General features: G+C 42.6%; 1 protein-coding gene across 1 annotated transcript in view; it reads right to left on the bottom strand.

Annotated features, from left to right (window-relative positions):
- Positions 1 to 24,776, bottom strand: part of LOC308223572 (BEN domain-containing protein 5) — a gene marked incomplete at both ends in the record, with an annotated part of 972,175 nt that overhangs the window by 213,096 nt on the left and 734,303 nt on the right. The window contains one exon of the mRNA XM_080622800.1: positions 19,601 to 19,690. Coding sequence (XP_080478926.1) covers positions 19,601 to 19,690 — 90 coding nt within the window. The remainder of the gene's footprint in view (positions 1 to 19,600; positions 19,691 to 24,776) is intronic.

The raw sequence follows: 24,776 nt of genomic DNA, 5'->3' as shown, positions 1-24,776 counted from the left end.
CTCTCAAGGGAGACAACTGCTAAACACCGCCATTACCCATGACAAAACACACAGGAACCAACCAGCACAGGTGAGACAGCACTGGGGAGGATGCAGTAGGTCAACCAGATACATCCCTGATTACAGCTCATCAAAAGTACACAAAGAGAGAAAGTTGATTGATTCTCCTGGAATATCAAGCCTTTGTACCCAGCTAGATAAACATCTCAGTGCTAAATAAGATCTCATCGCTTGAATGTGGTTGGTTAAAAGCACCCTAAAGAGTCTTCAGTTCCCTGTGGCCATTTCAGTGTTTTTTTATCTGTAACTATCATTGCTATCATAAAAAAATAAAAGCAACAGTTAAGTCCCTGGTGGGTTGTACACATGGCCCCACCTCACATTTTTAAAGGAGTTTTAATCAGCTTGAGACAGAAAAGTTGCACACCTAACATTAAGGATGCAGCTATGATAAGAAAACTGATTAGGAGCTTATCAAGCTATATTATGGCATATTTGTTCTTTTATTTACCATTTATTCTCCCATCTATTCTCTGCTGTAACTCTATGTTTCTTAAAAACACAGGATTAAAAGCAAAGGAAATCTCAAATAATGGGATAAAATGAATGTGCAGGAAATTAATGAGTGAATTAGGTTACAGTAGATGAAACACTGAGGTCTCAAATGCAAAATGCAGAGAGTTTATTTAATTTGTTACTCTTTTAAAATGAAAATATGCTCACTGACTCGAGTTAGTAATTTCACTATTTTAAGATATGTTAGGCCATTACAGCTAGGCCTGTTTCCACAGCAGTGGAATAAATGAAACCAGCCAGTCTCCCAGGGAACGCACTACCTCACTGCCTTTTGCCAGCCCAGTGAAACAGTGCTAATATCAGCTCCAGAGAAAACTGTGCTTCTGCTGCAAGGATTGCATGCAAAGGAATTGGTAATGACCAGCTTAAGATGGAAGAGCAAGGCACTATGGATTTTAACTCAAGTTTTAATGTGCATGGTAAGCACAGACAGTAATTGATCCAAAGAAAGTTTAAAGAAATTATTGTACCTGTCCTCTCTCTCTCTCTGTCCCCCAGTTAGCATTAGTTCCACAAATAATTAATCTGTCATTCAGTGTGGCTGAAACAGAAATCCATGAAAAGGAAGAAAGAGGTGGGAAGAGCAGTCAAGAGCTTCCCAAAAGGGGCTCTGCCAGCATAAGAGAGAAAGATGGCTCTGTCAATCCCTTATCTGAATTAGGGCATCCCAACCCCACCTCCACCCCATCAGGTTTCTCAGATGCATTCTGCATATAGCAATCTAACCAAGGGGACTGAAGTGTCTGCTGGAGGACCACAAGTGTGTGGCAGGCCTCTGAAAAGAGATCAGCCGATCACAGTTTGTGAAGACAGTGAGTAGCAGTTGTGTTCTGGTGCATCGAAGCTCTACATTTAAATAAGACTCCAGCCCATTCTGGCACCAAAATATTGTGCTTTCCAGAACACCCAATAAAGTTACGAAAATCCTCTCATACTATTGTATGGATACAGGAGTCATTTCTGCCATTACAGATTTAAATGACATTAGGATTGCAAATTCAATGAAGATGTGGGAATATCTTGCAGAATAAGATGGACCATATGATGCCACTAGGCAGACCTTCTTGCCCATTTTAATGTCTGCTGATTAAGAATGGGTGGGACAAACTGGGATGGAAAACACCTTGTGAATTCATTTCTTAACAAGGATATCTTGTTTTCACACAAAGGAGGTACTTTTACACCATCTACCTTTCATGTGCACTGATTATCCCACTCTTTTTGATAGATGTCTTCATTTAGACCATGCAAACATTGCCTCAAAACCCAAATGAGTTCCAGACCATGCTGTTGCAGATGCGTTTCAAGCAGGGGGACTATAGGTAGAGAAATAGATACGACTGGGACAGGGTGAGCCACAAATCAACAGTCTAGAAGGAGAATCAATTCAGTGCAAAAAGTTGGTAAGTGATAAGTGTTTGGGATTTCCTATGTATTTTTAAGAGCTGTGGCTCTTTCCTCAAAAAAAGATCCACATCTGCTTTGGAGGATATATGACTGCTGGTGCTGGGCTGGAGCACAACATCCTGATGGAGTACTGGAAAGTTATACATTGCCAGTAAATTATAATTAAAGTTGGCATTCCCAGTGACTAGGATGTGGGATCAGGAGCTGGAATGCCTGATCTTGGTCTCAGTTTTGGCAACTCGCTACCAGAGTCTGTTATTTTAGCATGTTCAACTCGAGATAGCAATGGCCAGATTTGCAGGGCAGCATCTCTGGGACCAAAACCAGCAGATGGATTTTTCAGACAAACTCACTCATAACACTCAGTAGTGCTGACTGCACATGAAAATGTGGCAAGAGGCAACAAAAAGGGTTTGCTAGGCATTGAACAAGTCCTGAAGCTTTTCTGTTCTCTACCCAGTTGCCACTAGAGATCTGTGCCACTGTCAGTCCATTCCCTCCCCTTAGATAAGCACTTTCTAAAAACCAGCCCTATAGAGTTCAAGATGGAAAACCTTTTGGTTACAGAGACAACCAGGATTGCTGGTCAGCTTAGAAATGCAGGCTTGAGTACTTCTCAGCCTGCTGTTTTTCCTTCCGGACAAAATCAAGGAGAACTGAAAGTGTTCCACAAAGCATAGATCATGCTCACCTCACAGGATCACCTGGGGAGGGTAAGATGGGGTATTTGAATTTTAACTGTTATAACTGTCAGCCAAAAAAGAGACAATTAAGCATTTCGTGACAGCAAGTCCAGTTCCTACTTAAAAATCCTCCAGGTACTTTACTGTAGCCAATACTTGATCCTGCTTGAAAAAAACACTACTAAACAGATCTTAGTAAGTGATCATAGAATCATAGAATACTTAGGGTTGCAAAGGACCTTGAGATCATCTAGTTCTAACCCCCCTGCCATGGGCAGGGACACCTCTTGTTATGAGACCACAAGAATTGCCTCATTACAAAAGACTGCCTAGTCATATTTACATAATGTTATTCTGCAAAAGCAGTCTTCTAGCATGCCTTAAAATTTGCTCTGATGCTTCGACAGTTTAACAGCTGAAGACCCCAGGGAACCTAGCAGTTTGACCCTTTCTCTTACTTGTTGGAACCAGCAATTTATGACCTCAGGACTCATTTTGATGCCATTGATTTGGATTTTGGGTCTTTTCAGACTTTAGAAAGACACAGAACAATGAAAAAAACCTAGGCTCTCAACAGCTTCAAACTTGGGGGTTCATGCTACTTGAACACTTGATCAAAGAAGCCATAGGGTGTTAGTGGTGTCATCTACCTCCTTCCACTGCAGCTATGAATGCATGGGACTCATACACTCCAACAGCACCTGGTATTCACTGTGAGTCCAGGTGGTACATCCGGTTAATCTCTCCCATTATTCCATGGTATTTCTTGGATAGTGGAATGAGGCCAGTGCTGAACTGGTCTAGTTAAATGTGCAAGATTGAACAGAAGGGAGCAGGCTGCCCCCTGACCGCTGTAGTGATAAGCCCATAGCTCAGCCACTTAATTACCCTGATGGCTGATGTAGCTTGCTTACCTACAAACTAATCCCCTCCAACCCAGAGGGCAGTCATACAGCTCTCCAGCACAACCGGTGCAAAGACCTGTAGAATTGACTTGAAAGAACATGTCAGGCTGTCAAAGAGAGAGACCTTATCAGCAGGAGCATACATCTGCTGCAGGGTTGCCTGAAGGGTTCCTAAATTCAGTGCACAGCACAGGCTGAGTAGGTGGCTTTGTTTGTTGCTTTGTTTCCTTTAATTTTCCTAATATGCTGTAAGGAGCTTGGAGTTCTTATTGCATCAAAATGAGCCTGCCAATACCCCCCAGATGATGCTTCTCTTTTCCTCCTGGGAAGAAACAAAAGGGTTCCTGGAGAAACACTGCAGGGATCAGATGATCTCACTCTATTAATGAATTACTTGGGATTTATCAGAACCATTCTAAAGATGTTTCTTTGGAAGATGATGCGTTTGGTTATTATTATTCAAAGTCTGTCCTTCCCATAAGTGTGAGTCCTCCAGACAACACTGAAAACATTTGCTGGATTATGGCCCTCAATTTTTTTTACAGAATTAAATAATGTTAAATATAGCTAAGATTTAAGCCTTAGAACTGAACAGAAATATGCAGGAGATCCACCTTCCCTGACATGCGAGACAAGAGGGTTGCAACCCAGAAATGTGCTTTGATTGCAAAGCGGGAAAAGGTATACACACGAGTAGAAAAACCCTGAATGCATGAACCAGGGTTAAGCAGGCATGTACCTTAGAAGAATTAACTCAGGCATCCTTGTGTTGTTTCTTTATTGACTTACAAAACATCACTGTTTTCACCATGGCCCTAAAGGGGAGTTTCAGCTGTATACCAATGGCTCACACAGCACTAAGATGTAAAAAAAAAACCCCTGAAACAGAAAATCACTTCTTTGGTTTTCTATTTCTAAGAGCTATCAGGGTCTTGCAGGGGAAAAAGGGATCTAGAACATTATGTATTGCTGCTACATCTAGAAGTAGGCTGAGCTCCCCAGGGACAACTGTTCTCTTCCCCTCCATGACAGCCAGACACAAGGAGGTCAGAAACCCTTCCAGGGCCAGCAAGGAGAGTGCACCATAAGTATAACATTTCCAAAGTTGCCTGCACCAGGGAAAAGATTCCAAGTTTCATAAGTGATAAAAACAAACTCTTTTATGGGCCCAGGAAGGACTGAGCAGACTTTGCTCTACTTGGGAAACCACTAAAGGTTGCTGGATTATGAGGAGTAGCCAGAGGTGATGGCAGCTATCCTTTTAAGCCGTTTGCTGATTCGTTTCAACAGGACTCTGAGCACTCCCTATGCCCAGAGTTACCTTTCCACAATCTGTCAGTAGTGACTTTCTCTGGGGATAAGTAACATTTGGATTTTCACTGTGTTTAGTTTAACAAGGAGCGGACTGGGAATGAAGGGACTAGTCTGACCTAACACCTCCCTCTGGGGCTTGTCATATAGTGCTGTTTTGCATATACAGTGAAAGCACAAGCAAGCAGCTACATTGTGCTCTTAGTCTTACGGCATTAACTGTGGTAGCAGTAAGAACTACAGAAGTCTTAAGATGGATAGATCAGCCCAAGCAAAGAATGTGTTATAAGCCAAGAAGGCAAAAGGTAGATTTCTCTAGAGAAAGACGGAGAATACATTTACATATGAAAATATAATACACAGTGAAAAAGAAAAAGGGCATTACATAAATAATGCTAGGGAAGAAATGAAAAATATGTATTCTTAAAGACATTCTAAAAATGGTTTCCAACATCTGAAAACGTGTTGCTCAGTCAAGCAGAGACCCAGAAGCAAAGGGTACTAATCGGGCGGGCACACAAAGCTATGACACAGACGCTAGAGGGGCACTGTAAAAGGCCAGTCACTCACAACTATCCTTTCCACTTCAGCTGTAGAGTGTTGCAAGACTGTACTGGGGAGCATCTCTGTTGATTTGCCCTGACCTTTAATAACTTGTAAGCACTTGCAAGTGGCCACTGTCACAAGTGGGCTACTCAGCTAGAAAGAGTCCTGGTGTGACCCACTGCTGGTACAAAAGCAGAACCCGTATTGCTGGAAAGGAGCAAAAACACCTGGGGAAGGAGGAGTTTGCAGGGGTGATGCGGTGCCCTAACACTCTGTGTCTCTCAAGACAACACACATGTGGGATCAGAACAAAGTGTGAAGCTAAGCTGAGAGGAACTAGGGGAACAGCACATACTGCATTATTTTGTGCTCCAGCTCAGAACTTTAACCCTCTCAGCTGAAGAGCTGAGGTGTGTCCTCTCCTCAGGACTGAACCCCAGCTGCTCACTTCTACCAAGAGCTGCTGTTTTGCAGTTCATATACGAAGATGGGGCATACATACATACATCCCTGAGATCCTAACAGTGACAACTGACAGCCTGTGCCTAAAGGAAACCTGCACAACTCTTCACCCTTGTTGCCCTTATGGAGACAAGTGAAGTGGTCGCTTTATGTTACTCTTGATATGTGGAAGCACTAAGCCAGCTTTAATGGCATCTTTTGGCTACTTCACTGATTTCCACTTTACCTGGTCTGCAGTTCATACTGCTTTGGTTTTATAGGATTCTCCTTTCTTTCAATTCAAATTGTGCCTCACTACCCTCACAGTAAAGAACTTCTTCCTTATATCCAATCTAAACTTCCCGTTTAAGTTTGAACCCGTTACCCCTTGTCCTGTCACTACAGTCCCTGATGAATAGTCCCTCCCCAGCATCGTGGCTACCTTTCTCCTGAAGCTAGGGTGAGCTCTCTGCTTGGTCTGGGTTTACACCTAAAGTACTGCACATCTAAAAGTACTGCACAAGCAAAACAAATAGCATGTGATACAAGAGGCAGTTTGCATCTGTTTCCCTCTCAATACATGGAAGTTGGTGGTAGAGGCTGAGCAGTTCTAATCAATGATAGTCAAAACTGAAGTGAAACAGAAGCCCATTTGCACAGCGAAGTCTGTAACTTCAGTCTGGACAGACAATGAGAGCAGGGACTGTACGCAATACCAGAACTACTTTTGGTTGAGTCATGAGCTGATCAGACTTGGGGGAAAGAGGAATAAGAGTGATTGGTTAAACGAAAACCTAATCCTCTGGGAAGATCTGATGGCCAAGAAAATGCTGGCTGCATCTGAATTTTCTCTCTGTGATACCCAGATGAAAGTTGTGTATTGCAAGTTGCTTCCAGTGGTGCTGGAGGGGACTTGTTGGATAACTGCTTGCACTGGACTCCAGCAGGAAAAAGCCTTTTTAATGTGATCTAATTTTTTGTCAAAAACGACCGTGTCTCTACATGAGGAAAAAGCCTGCAAAAGTGCTGCTCTGCCACTCACCAATGGAGATAGATCTGTTCTTTTATTTACACCGCATGATATCCAGGCAAGAAATAAGCTCCGCAGATATAAATTAGGGCCATTCCTTGCCAGTACAGATGTGCTCCTGACTGCTAAGCAGCGGAATATGTCATAAGCCCCTACTTCTCCTCCAGAGAAAATCCTGCTGTGGAAATGGAGCCACACTGCAAATCATAAAGGTGATGGTAATAAGCACTGAAGAGGAAATATTCAGATAGCAAACTGTCCTCACATGAGTGGGGCTGCCACGAGCAACTGGCATCTCTGGTTATGAAGAGGTAAAATTCTCCAGAAGGGCATAAAGTCCGTGTTTCCATCTGAAGGGCACAAGCAAGGAAAGTAAGGAGGATTTATATTTCAGAGCTCCTCTAAGCACCTAAGGATCTTGTTGTTGCTGTTTAAGGAAGACAAAAAACCCACACCATTTCTTACAGAATTCTATTTGGAGACTGCCTTATTGCGGAATCTACTTTGAAGCGTATTAAGCTAAGAAGGAATAAGATGCTCTTGTTCCTGAATAAGAATTGCTCAAGAAATGTTCTGTTGCACTTTCACAGCCTGCCTCAGATGCAAATGAACTCTCAAGTGCCAGCAGGCCCTCAGACAGAAGCTCTCCCCAAGCACTCTGCAGCAATGGCTTTAAACTTTGGTAGCACTGTGACCACATAAGCTAATGTCAAGGTTCTATTTCCCTCATATCCTTAGCTATTACGAGCATTGCCAGGAAGAATAAGAATCAGAGTTCACATGTAACCAGGGGCAAAGACAGTCTAACTTTCTACCTTGAGTAGTCAGACTGAATTTTAACATCTTAAAAGGTAAATTTAACTTAAATAAACAACCTCTTCTACTGCATGAAATATACAGCCAGCAGAAGGGAGAGGTGCCAATGAACATGTTGGACAAGCTGAGACCCCAGACTGATAACGCACGTTGCAAAAGGGTTTATTTCAAAGCCACTAGAGGGTTCTGTTAGCTGAGTATGGTGGCAGTCACTTCCCAGCTGCTATCTCCAGTGCAGGACAGGCAACCTTCCTGCAGTGAATTAGGGGTTCAGTTCCAAGGTGTTTCCAGTTGTGACCCAGGACAGGTTAGCTGTCACATGCTTCTCCCCAGGAGCAAAAGGCAGACCTAGCTTTGAGAACGTAGTACCTGGGAGAAGACTGGGTCACAGCATTTTTCAGCTCCACTCTTGATTCTCTGACAGCTTGTTTTGCATTTGACAGAAGATGGTTAAAGCTCAGCAAGGCTGAATGGCTTCTCCTACACCAGGAATTAGTTATGGCGCTATGTACTGGTTTTTGCAAGGGAAATGGCCAAAAAAGTGATCAGTGCCATTCAGAGGAATGTAGAGAGAGATGTAGAGAGAATGTAGAGAATGTTCTCATGGAAGTAGAGATTTAATAGTCATGAAAAATGAAATCTTTCAGCGATTTCAGTGAAAAGAGCTCCTTTTGGGTAGGTGGAGGCCCAGGTGAACAAGAACTTGCTCTATTGTCATTGTCTGTGCCACCTAAAGACCTGGCTTATGCTTGCGTGTAACACAAGGCAGAGTCCAGCCAGGTAGTGTTTTGCATACATGCTGTACCGCTGGCTGAAAAACTTGAACTAAAGTTTGTCTTAAGATCTACAGACTTTTCGTTTCCTCCATTTTTAGCTGAACACTGAAACAGATTTTTACCTTTCTTTATTTCTTCCCTTCCCCATATTTTTTTTTCCTTCAGTGATAAAGTGACACAAAAGCAGGTAGAAAAGAAAAAAAGAGAGAAAAAGAAAACAGAAGAAAAAACCAAAAGTGAGCTTGTATGAAATTGCAAATAAAGCATTCTCTTTGAAAACCTGCGGCATCATAAAAACAGAATTAACTAATTATTTTTCATCCATCTCCAATTATTTTTACATTTAGCAGGGCAAACTCAAATCAACCTCCAAATCACAGTATGGATACCAAGGGTGTAGAACCATTCACTGATCATGTACTAAGTAGCTGTACCCTTGGACTAACACTATAGAGCACATCTGGAAATTGTTACTTAGATGTCACATCTGTCATTAAGAACCAGCCTTCCTGGGGAGGGTGAATCTTAAAGAAAGCTGTGTGCCACTGTTCAAAAATCACCCTAAATCCACACTTCCTGCCTACATAGTGTTTGATAGCAATTTGCCCACGTGTTGAGGTCCCGGCTAAGCAGTTTGTGCCTACAACTCTTCCTAGATAAAATTAAAGAGGCCTGGTAAAGAAAGCGTCCCCTTTTGGCTTTGGGCATGTACCCCATTACCCCTCTTCTTCATCCTCAGATTCTAGAGAAACATTGAGAGTAAAGACAACCTCTATGGGCTATTGTCTGGGACAGGAGCAAGCCTTCATCCCAAGTCCCTTTTTACTCTGCAAACAAGCTTTACGCCCTTTTCTCTGCAAGCTGCAGAAGTCAAGGAGACAGGCTTCTTATAAACATCTACACAGTACTTGTGACAGGTGCACACAGAGCACGTGAGCAATCTGTGCAGGGGCAGAGGAATAGTTTCACCCAGGTGCCCTTGTGTCAAAGAGAAGATTTCAATGGCCAAGTCCTCGTCACACATGAATGCTAGCTGCTCAGAGCAGCAGCTATAGCAATGCAGAAGCAGCACGGAGGTAAGTGCAGGCCGCCTTGGAGACAAAACTGAACTGAAAACACAATGAAAATGAAAAAATCAATTCAGCTGAAATGAGCCAGGGCAGGCAAAGTACAAAGGGCCAAGAAGACAAAGCTGGAAACAATAGACCAGCAAGATTAATATCACTTGTGAAGAAGAGCTGGGACACTACTGAAGGAGAATGGAAAAGACTTAAAGAAAAGTATAAAAACTAGAAGAGACTCTTAATTGTGAAGCCTGACACAGCACTACCACACCTGCAGCTTGATCCACACCAATCTCACACAGTTCTACACTTAGAGAGAGGGCTTCATCTCACAACTTTGATTCCTTGAAATTAATGATGGTCACTTACTGGAAGCTGTTTCTTTTCCATTAACAGAGCCATGCAAATGAGATCTTAAGACAACCCCAGACTTCCTGTAGTCTTTACATCACTGTTCTGAGCTTTGCATATTCATGCCCTGGTCTAATTCAATTGGGGCAGGATTTCAAGATTCCTGCCTGAGATTTCCCCACTAGCAACTCAATGCTCCAGCATGGTTTGACCCATGCATGCAAAGTCCAGTTTGGGGAAATCTGCATGCACTGTGCACAGGATGCTCTTGGTGAGTTGGACTGCTGCACAGCCACAGACTCAGCAGGCAGTGTCATGAGCAATGTGTTAGCTAACACTTCTAGAGTGTTTGCTCTCCCATGTTGGCACAGGGGAGATATGTTGCATGGGCACAGTACCACTCACTGAAAGTGTAGGACTTGCTGCCCATGGTTATACAGAGCAGTATGCACAGAAGATGGCTCTGATGTAATGCTGATGTGGATCAACGTCTTCAAAATCCACTTGGACTGCAATTTCTAGTGTGAAAACCAGTCCATATTAAGGAAAGACAAATGCCCATGAAGTTCAGCTGAATGATTATTTTCTCTTTTTCCTGTCCTCAGACATCAGCAAAGTGCCACAGTATGCTGTTACATGATGTACTCTGCCCTAGAGGTGGGTTGATTAGGGCTGGAAGGAAATGATCTTTAAGCTAATGCTATTCAGAAGTATGAGAAGTCAAGAAACATTGCAAAACCAGTATGTTGAAGAGATTAATTAGGCAATCCCGCCTGGAGACAAAGCAAATTTGCCTGCCATTATATAGTGAAGCCTTTTTCAATTCTCCCTCTTGAAGACCAAGGGCTCCTTTAGCTTTCTGTTATTGTAAAGAGGATTAGTTAAACAGAGGTAGTCAAAGGCCTGCCATGGGCAAAGGGCAAACTGAATCAAAGCCACTTGACATTTCTTAGCTGCGTAGGCAAAGCTGACCTTGTCCCGGGAACAAGGAGTTACAACTGATCCATTCCTCCTACTGGAAGTTGCGAGATGAGTGAGCATTAGTGTATATTAGTGTATATAAATATATAAAGGGGGAGTGTCACGAGGATGGAGCCAGGCTCTTCTCAGTGGCAAACAATGATAGGACAAGGGGTAATGGGTATAAACTGGAACACAAGAGGTTCCACTTAAACTTGAGAAGAAACTTCTTCTCAGTGAGGGTGACAGAACATTGGAACAGGCTGCCCAGGGGGTTGTGGAGTCTCCTTCTCTGGAGACATTCAAAACCCGCCTGGACACATTCCTATGTAACCTTATCTAGGTGTTCCTGCTCCGGCAGGGGGATTGGACTGGATGATCTTTTGAGATCCCTTCCAATCTCTAACATACTGTGATACTGTGAGCATGCAGGGCCAGGCTTGGGACTGAGAGCCTGCCTAGCAAGTCCAATTTTCTGCTCCCAATACTACTGATAGGACGGAAGAGATGAGGCAGCAACTTCTACTGTAGGTGGGAAGAGGGTCTCACAGTCACACAACAGCCTTCTCTGCACATACCACGCCTCCTCCCTCAGGGGCAGCCCAGATCTCCAGAGCTCTAGAGATTCCTTCTGCCTTTTGCAGAGTGACCATGCCCCTGTACAGCCCCTCTACCCACTCTGCCACCATCATATCATCTTCTGTGCAGGGCTCCTTGGCATGTCCAGCAAGCATACACAGTGAGACAGTAAGTCACATAACTGTATCCAGAGAACTTTAACCTCATTATAAATGCCCTGCAGCTCAGCAAACCAGGTGTATAACCCTCTCATACCTACCTGACACCATTGTGAATTGATTCAAGACTATCCTCTAACAGCTAATGTCACTTTGGGTAGCAGAAATCCTTCTAATGGTCTATTTACATCAATACAATTTTAAGAGGGGCATTTATTTTCATTACTCCAATATGGATGTTTCATATTCTCAGAACAACCTCTCTCTCTCCTGGGATACTTCACGCTAAAATCCCATCCAGGAGATTTACATTTACAAGGGACAGACAACAGTGTTTTTCACGTTGCTTTAGAAGTCAAGGAGAGTGTGTTTCCCTTTGTATTAAAGCTTAGGAACCATGCACTTAAGAAAGAAAATAAGTCTCAGTGAGAAGGATGAATGCAGTCTAACAACTTTTAGAGAGCCCTGTAGCTCATTTTATGTTTGGGCTGTTGAATTCTGTTGTCTTTGCCTGCTTCTCATCATTTGGTTTCCTGAATCCCTATAAAAGAGACCATGAACTGCAGCTTCCATCCACCACGTTCCCTCCCTGCTTGTAAGTGCTAAGATGAATCTACATGAGCAGGAGAATGTTTCCACCCTCTCCTGCCACAACTTATGCATATCATCTTGTGCATGCAGAAAACCATTCCTTTTATAGGAAGAGTTTGCTTTTTTATTGACCACTAGGACACAATTGTGCAATATCAGATGAATTTTCCTATGGACTGCAGCCAAAAGAGGAGATTTGCAAAAGGATACAAGTGTTGAAAGGCAGTGGAAGATCAGTGTCTTTGTACCTCTGTGGTGGCAAGAGAGTGCAAAGCCCCCTTTAAAGTGGAGCTTCTGTTTAGTTCAGTTCTCTTCAGTATTAGCAATGCAGCACACAGCCTGGAACACTGGCAACAGCCCCCACAGAGGGTATTCCTATATCCGAGATCACTAACAGGCCTGCTGCATGGCCTTCTGCATGCAAAGATGAACTGCAGACTAAGCCATTATACATATGGAGACATTCACTTTGAGTCTAGAAGCAGCCAGGAGAGCATACGTGCTTGCTTCCAGTCTCTTCCTTTGGCAAAGAACACAGAAGTGAGACTTTACAGTAATATAACATACACATACAAGATCCACACTCTGGAATCCGATTTTGTTTCCTCCTCTAGTAGGAAATAGATATGAGAAAGGAAGACGATTTGGCTTTCTAGAAGGAAGAATACAATAGACGAAGTCAGTTCAGAACTGATGCAACCCATGCATTTAATCAGATGCAAATTCAGTCTGATATGAAGTTTGGTAGGTGACAGCCTCAAGCTGTCAATGGCCTCATTGTTGCCACAACAGACACTTTCTGAGTTCAGTGTTTTTCTCCAGTACAGCTGCTGTTACCAAAAGCATCCGATACCAATGCCCAGAGAACTTAGTTTCATTTCTTTAGGAGAAATTTATCCCATGAAAACAGCTAGGTCATCACCTCTGTTACTTCTAAAAGGTTTTTTTCACACGTAAAGGCTTCATTAGCTTTATTTACACTTGCATTCAAAACATGCCCTGTCCTGTCTTTCAGTTACTATCATTTATGCCCTAATGCTCAAAAGATTTATGCTTAGTGAAGGAAGCAGAAAAGAAGCTTTTAACCCTGACAGTTTATTCTTCCACTTTCTTTGTAATAAAAGACAAAGTTTGACTAAAATTCCAAGTAGGAGCAGCAAGTTTCAAAATTACTCTTCTCACACTCACACATACAACTGCCTTTCCCACAAACAAAAAACCCAAAACATAGATTCAAAGAATTGTTTGGGTTGGAAAGAACCTTAAGATCATTCAGTTCCAACCCCCCTGTCATGGGCAGAGATACCTCACACTAGATCATGTTGCCCAAGGCTCTGTCCAACCTAGCTTTGAACACTGCCAGGGATGGAACATTCACAACTTCCCTGGGTAGCCCATTCCAGTGCCTCACCACCCTCTCAGTAAAGAACTTCTTCATTATATCTAGCCTGAACTTCCCCTGTTTCAGTTTTAACCCATTACCCCTTGTCCTGTCACTACAGTACCTGATGAAGAGTCCCTCCCCAGCATCCTTATAGGCCCCCTTCAGATACTGGAAGGCTGCTATGAGGTCTCCACGCAGCCTTCTCTTCTGCAGGCTGAACAGCCCCAACTTTCTCAGCCTATCTTCATAAGGGAGGTGGCTCCAGTCCCCTGATCATCCTCATGGCCTCCTCTGGACTTGTTCCAACAGCTCCATGTCCTTTTTATGTTGAGGACAGGAGAACTGCACACAGTGCTCCAATTGGGCTCTCATGAGAGCAGAGTAGAGGGGCAAGATTGTCACCTTGGACCTTCCCAAGTCCCACTCATGTTGTAGAGAGTTCACTCTCTAACTCCTTCAGGGTTCCTGCAGGATCAAAATTGAAGGCATTGCCTCCATGAATCATAGAATCTATAGTATCATAGAATACCAGGTTGGAAGAAACCTCAAGGATCACCTGGTTCAACCTTTCTAGGCAAACATGACCTAGACTAGATGTCCCAGCACCCTATTCAGCCAAATCTTAAGTGTCCAATGTTGGGAACCCACCACTTCCCTGTGGAGATTATTGCAATGGCTGATTGTTTTCATTGTGAAAAAATTTCCTCTAGTGTCCAACTGGAATCTCCCTAAGAGTAACTTGTGCTTATTATCCCTCCTGTTTTCCATGTGACTCCTTGTTAAAAGAGACCTTTCATCTTCTTTGTAGCCACCCTTTAAATACTGGAACATTTTGGTAAGGTCTCCCCTGAGCCTTCATTTCTCAATGGTGAACAAACCCAGTTCTTTCAGCCCTTTCTCCTACTGCAGGCTTTCCAGTCTTTTAATAACCTTTGTAGACCTTCCCTGAACTCTCTTCAGACTGTCCACATCTTTTTTGTATAGCAGGGACCAAAACTGAACACAGTATCCCAGGTGTGGCCTGATGAGCATCAAACTGGTTAATGAGCTCTCTGCTGGTGATGCCCTTGTTGATACAACCCAGCATCCTGTTGTCTTTCTTTGCTGCAGCTGCACACTGTTCACTCATATTGAGCTTGTTGTCCACCAGGACCCCCAGGTCCCTTTCCACAGAGCTGCCAAGTAGATCCCAGCTGCACTCTTGTATTGTGTTTACCCAGGTGCAAGACCTTTCACTCGTCCTTACTGAACTCCATAAGGTTCTTGTTAGCCCGCTCTTCCAGCCTATCCGGGTCATCATGCAGGATGGGTCTCCTTTCCAACATTTCCACTTTCCACTCAGTTTGGTATCATCATCATACTTGGCCAGAGTACACCTGATCCCTTCTTCCAGATCATTTACAAAGATATTTAATAGCATTGGGCCCCATAGCAATCCCTGAGGACCCCACTAGTGACATGTCATTGGTTTGAAAAGGAGTTATTTACAACCACTCTCTAGCGCAGCTCATCAGTGAAGTGAGCTAGAAAACTGGCACCGCTTTTAGGAAGCATCTTGGAATCTGTACAGGAATAAAACCCTTCAGAGCACCTTGGTCACATAAAAAGCAAGTTCAGTTTCCCAGTACCCCAGTGAGTTACTGTGCAACAGCAGCACTCCTGACACAGCTGGTAGGAGACATTTTCAGGCAGTCTGTCCCCTTCTACCCCATTCTTTAAACTTAGAATCAAAATTTATATGAAAGTTTTCAGATTTCTTTTTTCCCTGCACTTTGCTGGGAAGAGGTTGGGGGTTAAAAACACAGACCAAGGATGTTAACAGAAAACCAAGAGACATTGTCCAGTGTAGTCTGGTTTTTCATTTCATACCATATGATTTAAGGGTGAAGTGAGAGGGAGCATTCATTTAAGCAGCTGTAATGAAAAAGGATTGATTGAAAAGTCATTTTTGCTCCATTTCTTATGAATAAGAGTCCCAGGTGTCTGTTTTTCTTATATTTTCTTTTTAATGGCTGTTCCCTATTCAGTCCATAAGCTTCAAGGTCAGCTTCAGGTCAAATTACACTTGGCACAAGATGCTCAGCGTCTGCAAACCCAGCTATGGGATGTTTCTCCCTCCTGTCTTGCACTGGATCTTCCATTCTGGGCTCCCAGCCTGGCACACTGTATTAAAGTAAAACACTTGGGGTGCAAATCATCATTTTTTGCATTGATGTCACACAGGCAAATGTCTTAAAAAGATGGCAAATGACATCCTACTAATAAAGCATGCAACGTCAATGTGTCTAACTACATCTAGACAAGCTTAAGCTTGCTTGTAAAAGCCAAAGCATACAGGGCAAACTTAAACATGGTAGTCACCACATGTGTCCTACAACCTCCCATGTGCATGAATAGTGAGGGACAGTTGCTTGTCTCCTACTAAACAAATAAAATCTAGCAGGTAACAGAAGGAAATATGAGACTGTAAGAATGCTGAGTGGTAGGAAGGAGGGAATACTCTTATTGCCAAATATTGGATAAAATCCAGGCCTTTGGAAAGGTGGCTTATCACCAGTGTTTAGAGGGTAGGGACTGGAGGTATAGATTTTACACATACATATTTGCACACATTACATACATATATAGGCATTATCTGACATCTGCCCTATCTGTAAGGGTTAATAATTTACTTGCCTTGACGACATAATGTGGAAGACAGAAAATAGCATGCATTTGCTGAGCTAAAAATATGAGGGGGGAGGAGGTGGAAAATAAGGAAAAGTATCTAAGAAAGGAAAAGAATCTAAAACCACAACTTCAGAAAAAATCCCTTAGAAATCTGAACAGCCCATGAGTGATGAGTTCAAGCTGTAAGATGAATTTGCACTGTTCTGTGTGGCACTATAAAAGCCTTCCAGGAACAGCAGTGATTTCAGTTAGTTAGAAAATGGTCTGTAAGAGCTAAGTGAAAACAACAGTGCTCTTCATCTTAGACCCCACTCCTACTTACTCATCCCCAAACATGGCACAAGCATCAATGCTCATGATGACTGTCACAGCCTGAGGAGGAAAGCACCGTCCTACCTTTGGATGTAAAGTGCACTCATGCAAATATACTCTCTGGTGACTAACTCTTCATCTCTGTCCCTGAACTTCACAACAAGCAGTTAAGAACTATCATGAAAACTTCCTAAAAAGGCTAACCTGAAGCATTGTAATAACTCTTAAAAGACCAAAACAGAAAAAAACCCTCAAAGTTCTTAATCCATCTTTCTATGAAGAGGCCCTCTGGGGTTTTTTCTGCCTTTTAAGGAAGGGAGCTAGAGCTTAGCAGCTGCACCATGTGTGGAATATTATAGCACTTGTTTTTAACTGCTGGATGAGGTGCCTAATGATTCTAGGGAGATCTGGCTACTGCTTCAAACACGCCACAGCTGTAAGGAGACAGAGGTGTGTAGCCAAGTTTATCATGCTTGTACATCTGCAGGAATATTGAGTATTTGTATGCAAAGTTCATTTTTCAGTGGACTCTTCATAATGGAATATGAAGAAGAATGACATAGAAACAGTACAGTTCTGAATAGGGAGATGATCTTATGGTCTTTTCCTACAGGAACACAAAGATCCTTGCTTAGATTTATTTTGTGGTAGAGTGAAGAACAAAGGATCAACAGACAGGACCAAGCATATCCTGAAGCATCAAGGCTAGGCAACTTGCTTCTCTGAGTATCTTTGCTATCAAAAAAAAGGAAGATATAAAATGGAGCTTCTGTCAGGCCCCAGGAAGCTGGTGTCTCTTAGCAGACAGCAGACCAAAGAGGTCATGAAGAGACTCGGTTGCCTCAAAGACAGGCAGAAAACTGAGCAAGGAGTTAGTTATGAGGTTACAGCTTGAAAGAGGCAAACAGAGCCTGAACTGAATTAAACCCAAGATTGACTGATAAAATTAAGAACAAAAATAAAGCTTGTAACTCCTTATCTATTCCTCTGTGGGACGATTCTCTAGGCCTGGGCAGTCACAATTCTGCTCTTCCATAAACAAAATGCTGCCTGCACCTGGGGGACCTTTGGGATTAGCTGCCATATCTTAATACTTCAGGTTGTGAGCATAATCAAACATCCAAGAAGAAATCTCTTTACCAAGGAAAAAAAAATCCTGACATGTTCCATATGCACAGGGCTGGCATTTGGATATTAAAACTGCAATACCCAACTGCCAAAATACTTCCTAAGACTCCAGAAATATAACTCCCTATTGTGCCCTCACTTGACTGCCAAAGGGATCCTTTTTATCCCTTCTTTTGGCCCTCCCACACAAAAGTTCCTAAAGATGGAACAAGCACCCAATTTCACATTTGGCAATGCTAGAAAAACCACAGCAACAGCCTTGAAATGTTTGCCATTTCTGCTTGTCTTGACACTAATTATACACACAAAGCAACTTCATCTGCACTGGGCAGAATGGCTCGATGAACAGCAGAGTTCAGTGCCTTCAGATCCATGCATTTCCAAGCGAGTCAAGCGTGCATTATAACTGCAGTCACAGCAAGTTTCTGATGCTCTTCTCCAAGAGCAATCCTTCCTTTTAATTTTGCTTTTCCTTAACTCCCCCCTCCCTTTTTGTTTTAGTTTTTCCTATAAACCACAAAGTTTCTCTGAGACAGTCAGAACATGACTTCCATCCAGTTGTTTCATCAAGATAAGCATGACACCCACTCTTTTGCATTCCTTTTTTTTCTCCCCTTCTGAATAAACTCTCCATTATCAAAATAAAACAACATCATTTACAAAGTACCGCCTCAGCAGCATGCCTCAGCCCTCATTTCACAGGGCTATGCCAGCAGCCGCAAACAGAATCAAAGCATGCAATTAAAAATCCATATTCATTAACAAACATCATGTGTACTGTAATGCCCTGCATTGACTATGCCACTGCAGGAGATGGGAAACTTGCTGAGTTTTCCTGCTCTCAGTCTGAAGCTCCATTTTATTAAAGGAAGGGTTTTACCTTTGTTACTCCACAGGCCAGCAAGAAGAGTCCCAGTGTCCTATTAGCCCATCGGGCTAGGACATCAGAAGTGACAGCTGTTGACCTTTTGCCTTAGAGAGATGTCAAACACGGGACCTTGCCAGAATGAGAAGCACACAGAGAAGACCATGAAGCTGTGCCAGACCTTTCCCACTGAGGTCTTTAGGTACCAACAGGGCCAGTCGCAAACCAATCCACAGCATAACAAGCAGCCAACGTAATAAACTCTGCATATGCTTGATTGATGCAACTCATTGGCTTGGCAGGGCCAGATCCAAGCTGGTGTAGTAAATTAGCATATTGCCTTGGCTTCAGGGAAGTTACGTTGATTTACACCATCAACAATTTACCACTGCAGAAAGCCACATACCGTAAGTACAATATTTCAGACCTATACAATGGAGTTATATGAACACATGCCAGGATTATTTATTTATTTGTACCCACAAGCCTGACATTTACAACCTTTATAAATATGAGCTGGGCAATTTGCTTTCTATTTTTAGCAGGAATGCTTTGTGCAGGGAACAGCTGTCAGCCACTGGAGCTGTGCTGCTCAGAGCAGCAGCTTCAAGACAAACAGAGGCCTCGGAATTAAACTGGAGCACAAGGGTCATTGCTTTGTGGTGGAAAAGCAGCTGAAGATAGTAGACAGCAAGAAAAAACAACCAGTTAATAAAGATACATTCCCAGAACTTTCCCAGCCTATTTTCCTAAGAAAAGGAGGCATACATATGCAGTGTGATCATGTAAAAGTGTGACTGTCAGTTCTTCCCCAATAGCTTCAGAGCCCACTGTCCAATCCTGACCAAGTTCAGCAAGCATTTGCAAGACTAAGATATTTCTACTGCCTCCAGGAAGCCAGGTAGAGGTGAAAGATTTTGCTGATAATCTCACTGTGGGAAAATGTGAACTCAGCCTTCTAGCAGATCCAAAGCTATGCAAACCCAATACACACATCAATAGGAAATCAGATCTCAACAGATCTGCAGTCTTCATGCAGACACTCACCTTGGCACACAAAGGAAGATGGTGTTTCCCCAGGGTGGACCCGTGCAGTGATGAACACCACTTTCTGTTCAGCCCCCGGACGAAGGTTCGCTGCAGCAGAAGGGGGTGGTAGGGGACAGAGGAGGAGAGATAAAGATCCTTAAACAGGGTCCCATGTGTAGGAAAAAAGAGCCATTACTATTTAAGCCATATTCTTTAATTAAAACTGGACATACATTACAAATAACACAATCTATAAAGGAAGCAGTGTCACTGGGTATCCCATACCAGGCCATATAGCAGACTGCACAAAGGCTGCAAAACTAATGACATGCAGCCAAACCTGCAACAGCAAAGTTAGCTGTCTTTTCAAAACCCAAGACTTACTACTGTGAGTTTAACTGCACTATAATTGCTCTCTCACTTGTGATAAATGTCCCCCTGGGGCGACAAGAACAACAGTGGGGGTCCATTCACAATGTTAAGCCAATTGCACCCTGCATTACACTTGATACAAGCCCTAACAGTGCCCAACAATGGTAAAGTGCTAACAAATGACATTTATTAGGCTTTGCTTTGGGGGATTTGAGTGTATTTTATTATTTTTTTTAATCTCTTAACTATTTGGAACTGCATCTGCCCTGACTGAAAGATGCTCAAAACCAGTAAAGCATGGAAAAGTGTCCAGGATTAGCTTCTCCAGTGAGGGCATGAAAATCTGCCAGGTCCCCTTCAAATTACAGATAGGTGGGAGATTTAGATCCCAACTATACTGAATTTATATGGGTTAATCCCTTAGTACTGAAACCACACTATGGCCACTTGCTTTAGCTGTAAACTACATGGGTTAAGCAGGATGTTTTTTCTGTTTGTGCAATGACTGCATTTAATAAAGAGGAAATAAAAATTGCACTCTTTCAAAGTGGGTTCTGGGAATTTTAAAGACCATAAGAGGTCAGGACCTCAGTTAGATGCCTTATCTAGCTCTGAACACACACAGCAGGGGTAATACTAAACACAGCAGGATGCAATTGCTACAAACAGTCTAAATCTTTGCCTTGAAATACAAAGTTTACATGCTAAAAGGAGACTAGAAACGAAATCCAACCCTTTCTTTTTGTAATTAGTAAGATGTGTTACATATATACCCAAACATTGACTTTCAATTTCAAGGATGTTTGGGAGGCCTCAAGACCATACCTGAGTTATTTTGTTAATTTCCTGAACTCTTAGGAATGCGCAGCTTCCCCAATGGTAAAACACACCTAACAGCACCACAGGAATAATAATAGAGTTTTGGTTGTTCCCTGGAGAAAAATCTCAGCGGGTTTCTTTTTTATTTCCTTAGCCTCCCTAAATGTCCTACAGCTGCTCACCCTGTAACTCAGCCATTCATTTGTTCTTTCATACTCCAGCTTCACCACTCTCTGGTGTTTTTGAGCCCCAGAGGCAAAGAAATATAAGAAAGAATGTCTCTGCCAAACATAGCAGCTGGCGGGGTCGATTGTGTCTGCAGAACACAAGTAGGAGGCAGCAAAAAGGAACACACTACCTTCAGTTAGAAGTGATGACCACCCCACATCATTTGCATTAACATCAAGTAGTGTGGGAGGAAGGAGATAAATCAGCAAACCAACTTAAAAGAACAAAAGGATAAGGCTGGTATCACTTTTGAAAGAGGAGAGGAGTTTTCATCCTCTCTTGGAAAAACAACATTAAAGGGACAACAGCTCAGCACAGAAGTGATGCTCAGCAACATGACTACCACTGTTTGGAGCTGGAACAGCTTCTTGGTTAGGAAATCTTTTGGACAGAAGATAAGTTTGGGGGTGTTTGTGGCTTTGCCTTTTTGTTTGTTTGGTTATAATTACATTTTTATTATTTATGCTTTACCCTTTATAACAGTTATTAAAATCATTTGTCAGTTCATTCTCCTCTGGAACTGAAGAGGACTTTGTCAATTTAGGGTTCACTGCAAAGCTGCTTGGAGTCAATGGGAGGTACGGTACAGGGTGGTAATCAGGACCTCTCTTGCCCACTTCCCTGGGGGATGGAAGAGCACCAAATTACCACCCTTCACTCAGTGCCAAGCAACTTCACCTTGGTTTACAATTCCCAAAGCATCACTTGCTTTCCAGCCAGTACATCTGCTGCAGAGTGTGAATACACAACCTTGCACGTACAGATCCTTCCACAGAGGAAAGTGTGAGGGGAAAGGAGAGGTAGAGAGGAACTGGCTTGGATTGACAAAAACCCCGTTATCCACCCCTGACACCACTGGATGTGAGGGGCAGTGGGTTTCAGAAGAGTTGGGAGTGAAGACAGTTCTGGGAAAACAGAGGGTGGAAATGTGTTGTTTTAATTTTTCTCTTTGCTTCTCACTATACAAGTCTATTTTAATTCGCAATAAATTAGTTTTCCCCCCAAAATCAAGTCTGCTTTGCCTACGATGGTAATTGGTAAGTGATATCCCTGTCTTTGTCTTAACCCACTTTTCATCTTACCTTATCTTGACCCAAAACTTTTCATCTTATTTTCTCCTCCCCTGTCCCATAGAAGAAGGAGTATCTGGCTAAGGTTAATCCACCAAACCAATAATGGAAACCACAACTACAAAACACCATTTCATATTTTAAATTAAAGGTTGCATTGAAAATGCATGGTATTTTCTACTTCAGGTTTGAAAAGATCAATCAAAATTAAAATGATTAGAAGTGTACAGCTTTGCTTAGTAGATGCCAAAAGCACTTCAGCAAAATGACAGAAAGGCATGCTCCATTTAGCCACAGCTTTGCGAGTCATGGAAATGGAGAGGAATAGTCTGTTGTGATATGCCTTCTACCCTTCCAACTACTGTAGCAATGAATCTCAGAAACAAAGCTATTTGATGGAAAAGTTTTCCTAGGGAAGAAATTTGTATGTTTCTGGAATTATTTCTTTTTCATTTTCTCTTCCAGAAAGCATCTTGAAGATTGAACTAAACATTTTGTTTTCCCTCTGAATGCTACTACCACCATCATCATTGATAATATTTGCCTTGACTTCAGATTCCAACAGGGACCTAAACAAACTACCACTGAGTGTTATGTCCTCGCAGCCTGCTACTCACCCACCAACATTCTGTTGCTCTGCTGCAGAGAATTCCCTCAGGCAAAGCTGTGAAGATCTAAGGTGCTAGCGAGAACAACATTTACCTCAATATCTCTTCTGGCTTTAAAGCCACCACAATGGTCATAAACACCAACTGAATGTCATACTGAAAAGAAGCCCTGTTAGCTGCAAGCAAGACGCTCAAATCTCTCACTCTGAATATCACTTCAGCTGTTTGGCCTTTAACTCATGTTCCTTCTTCTCTAATGCTATAGCATGTACAAGCCAACCACTTAAAGCAATCCCACTGGAAACAGTCCCCCAGCTCTCATCCAGGAAACAGTGATTTCCACTCTTGGTTACATATTACGCTAGTGCCACTAAAACAGGGTCCCACAGAAAATGTTTTCTACTAAAAAAAAAACAACCCAGAGCAAAATCTAAACCTTCACGGGAAGACAGCAAATTCTCTTAGCCATCTTCATGCTACTATAAAACCATGAAAACAGCAGTATTTGTGTGTAGTAGCTGAATAATAAGTATCTGGAAATTTTCTTCAGAAATATTACTACCAAAATGAAGTGCTGTAACAGAACTGAGGTAGAACTTTGCTTGGCATCCATGACACCATGTCAGACCAGAAACAGACTGCAGAGAGATTGCAAATTTGTGGTTTAAGTCTTGTAGCGGTGGTATGGTAGTGATGCAAGTTCACAAAATACTACTAAGGCTGATAGTGAATGAAAGATGAGCAAGTCTGACCCTAGAAGTCTACTTCAGAAAGCCTTAACTGGCACCCACCAGGAGAACTTGAAAGTGAATTCCATTCCTTTTCAGAGGACTTCAAAGTTGGGATAAGGTGCTGTGAAAACCTTGTCTTTCTCCCCTCCAACATTTCACCCCATATATAGACCACAAGGTTCAAATCAGAAGAAATGGAAATCCATCACTCCAAAAACATATGCCCCAAAACTCATTTGATTTAAATACCCACATATATATTCATGAAATACATATATCCGTTGCAAATAAATTACATGCTGTCTTCCCTTCTCAGGTACTTTGCAGTATGAGGTGAGCTGTTGCCAGCATCTTATATTCCAATCCCTGAGAGTTAATGACTCCACAGAGGAAATCAAAAGAACTCAATTGCATTATACTTCACTGTGCTGCCTCAGCTTGTCTGTTTCCAACAGAACTGTAACATCTGTGTCAAAAGCAAACACTAATGTCGTTGCTGCCCTGACTGCCTAGTCTCTACACATTAACTTGCTTTAGCAAATCAAATCCAAGCAGCATTTACTGTAGTCTGGCTTTTCCTAAGAGATCAGATTAGCACCCGAGTCCATTTATTTTTGTTACTTCAGGCCACAATTGTCATTTCAGGTAAGATAGCACATCTCAGCAGCACAGTGCAAAACCATCATTTTTGGTCACTACCAGATGCCACTGGACTTGGAGTCAAAACCAAAAGCTTTTCTGTCTTGCCCTCTGTCCTGGGTTCAGCAGTAGCAGTCAGTTTTTCTCCTTCTTAGTAGCTGTTGCAGCACTGTGTTTTTGACTTTCAGCCTCGGAACAGAGCTGATAACACTGATGTTTAGACTGACCAAGGACTTTGTGAGTCTCATGCTCTGCCAGGGAGGAGGAGGGGCCAGGAGGAAGCAGGGACAGGACACCTGACCCAAACTAGCCAAAGAGGTATTCCATACCACAGCACGTCATGCCCAGGATGTAGAACTGAGAGTTCCCGGAAGGGCTGGATCGCTGCGGGGTGGGGGCAAGGTACCGGTTGGTGAGCGGTTGTATTCTCTTGCTTGTTATTTCCTTTATCATTATTATTATTGGTGGTAGCAGTAGTGATTTGTGTTATACCTTAGTTATTAAACTGTTCTTATCTCAACCCGTGGGAGTTGCATTCTTTTGATTCTCCTCCCTGTCCCTCCAGAAGCGAAGAAAGGTGGGGGGGGAAGTGGACTGTGTGGTTCTGATTTACAGCCTGGGCTTAAACCACGACACCCTCTTATAGTTGGCCTGAGTGACAAAGAAACACACTGGCACAGAAGTTAAAAGTGATGCCATTTGTAACACAGAAAGATGAGCAAAGACT

This window comes from Psittacula echo (genome assembly GCF_963264785.1).
Source record: "Psittacula echo genome assembly, chromosome: 7".
Taxonomy (NCBI): Eukaryota; Metazoa; Chordata; class Aves; order Psittaciformes; family Psittacidae; genus Psittacula; species Psittacula echo.
Note: the sequence above shows the minus strand (reverse complement) of the source record. Positions and strands in the feature narration are given on the sequence as shown.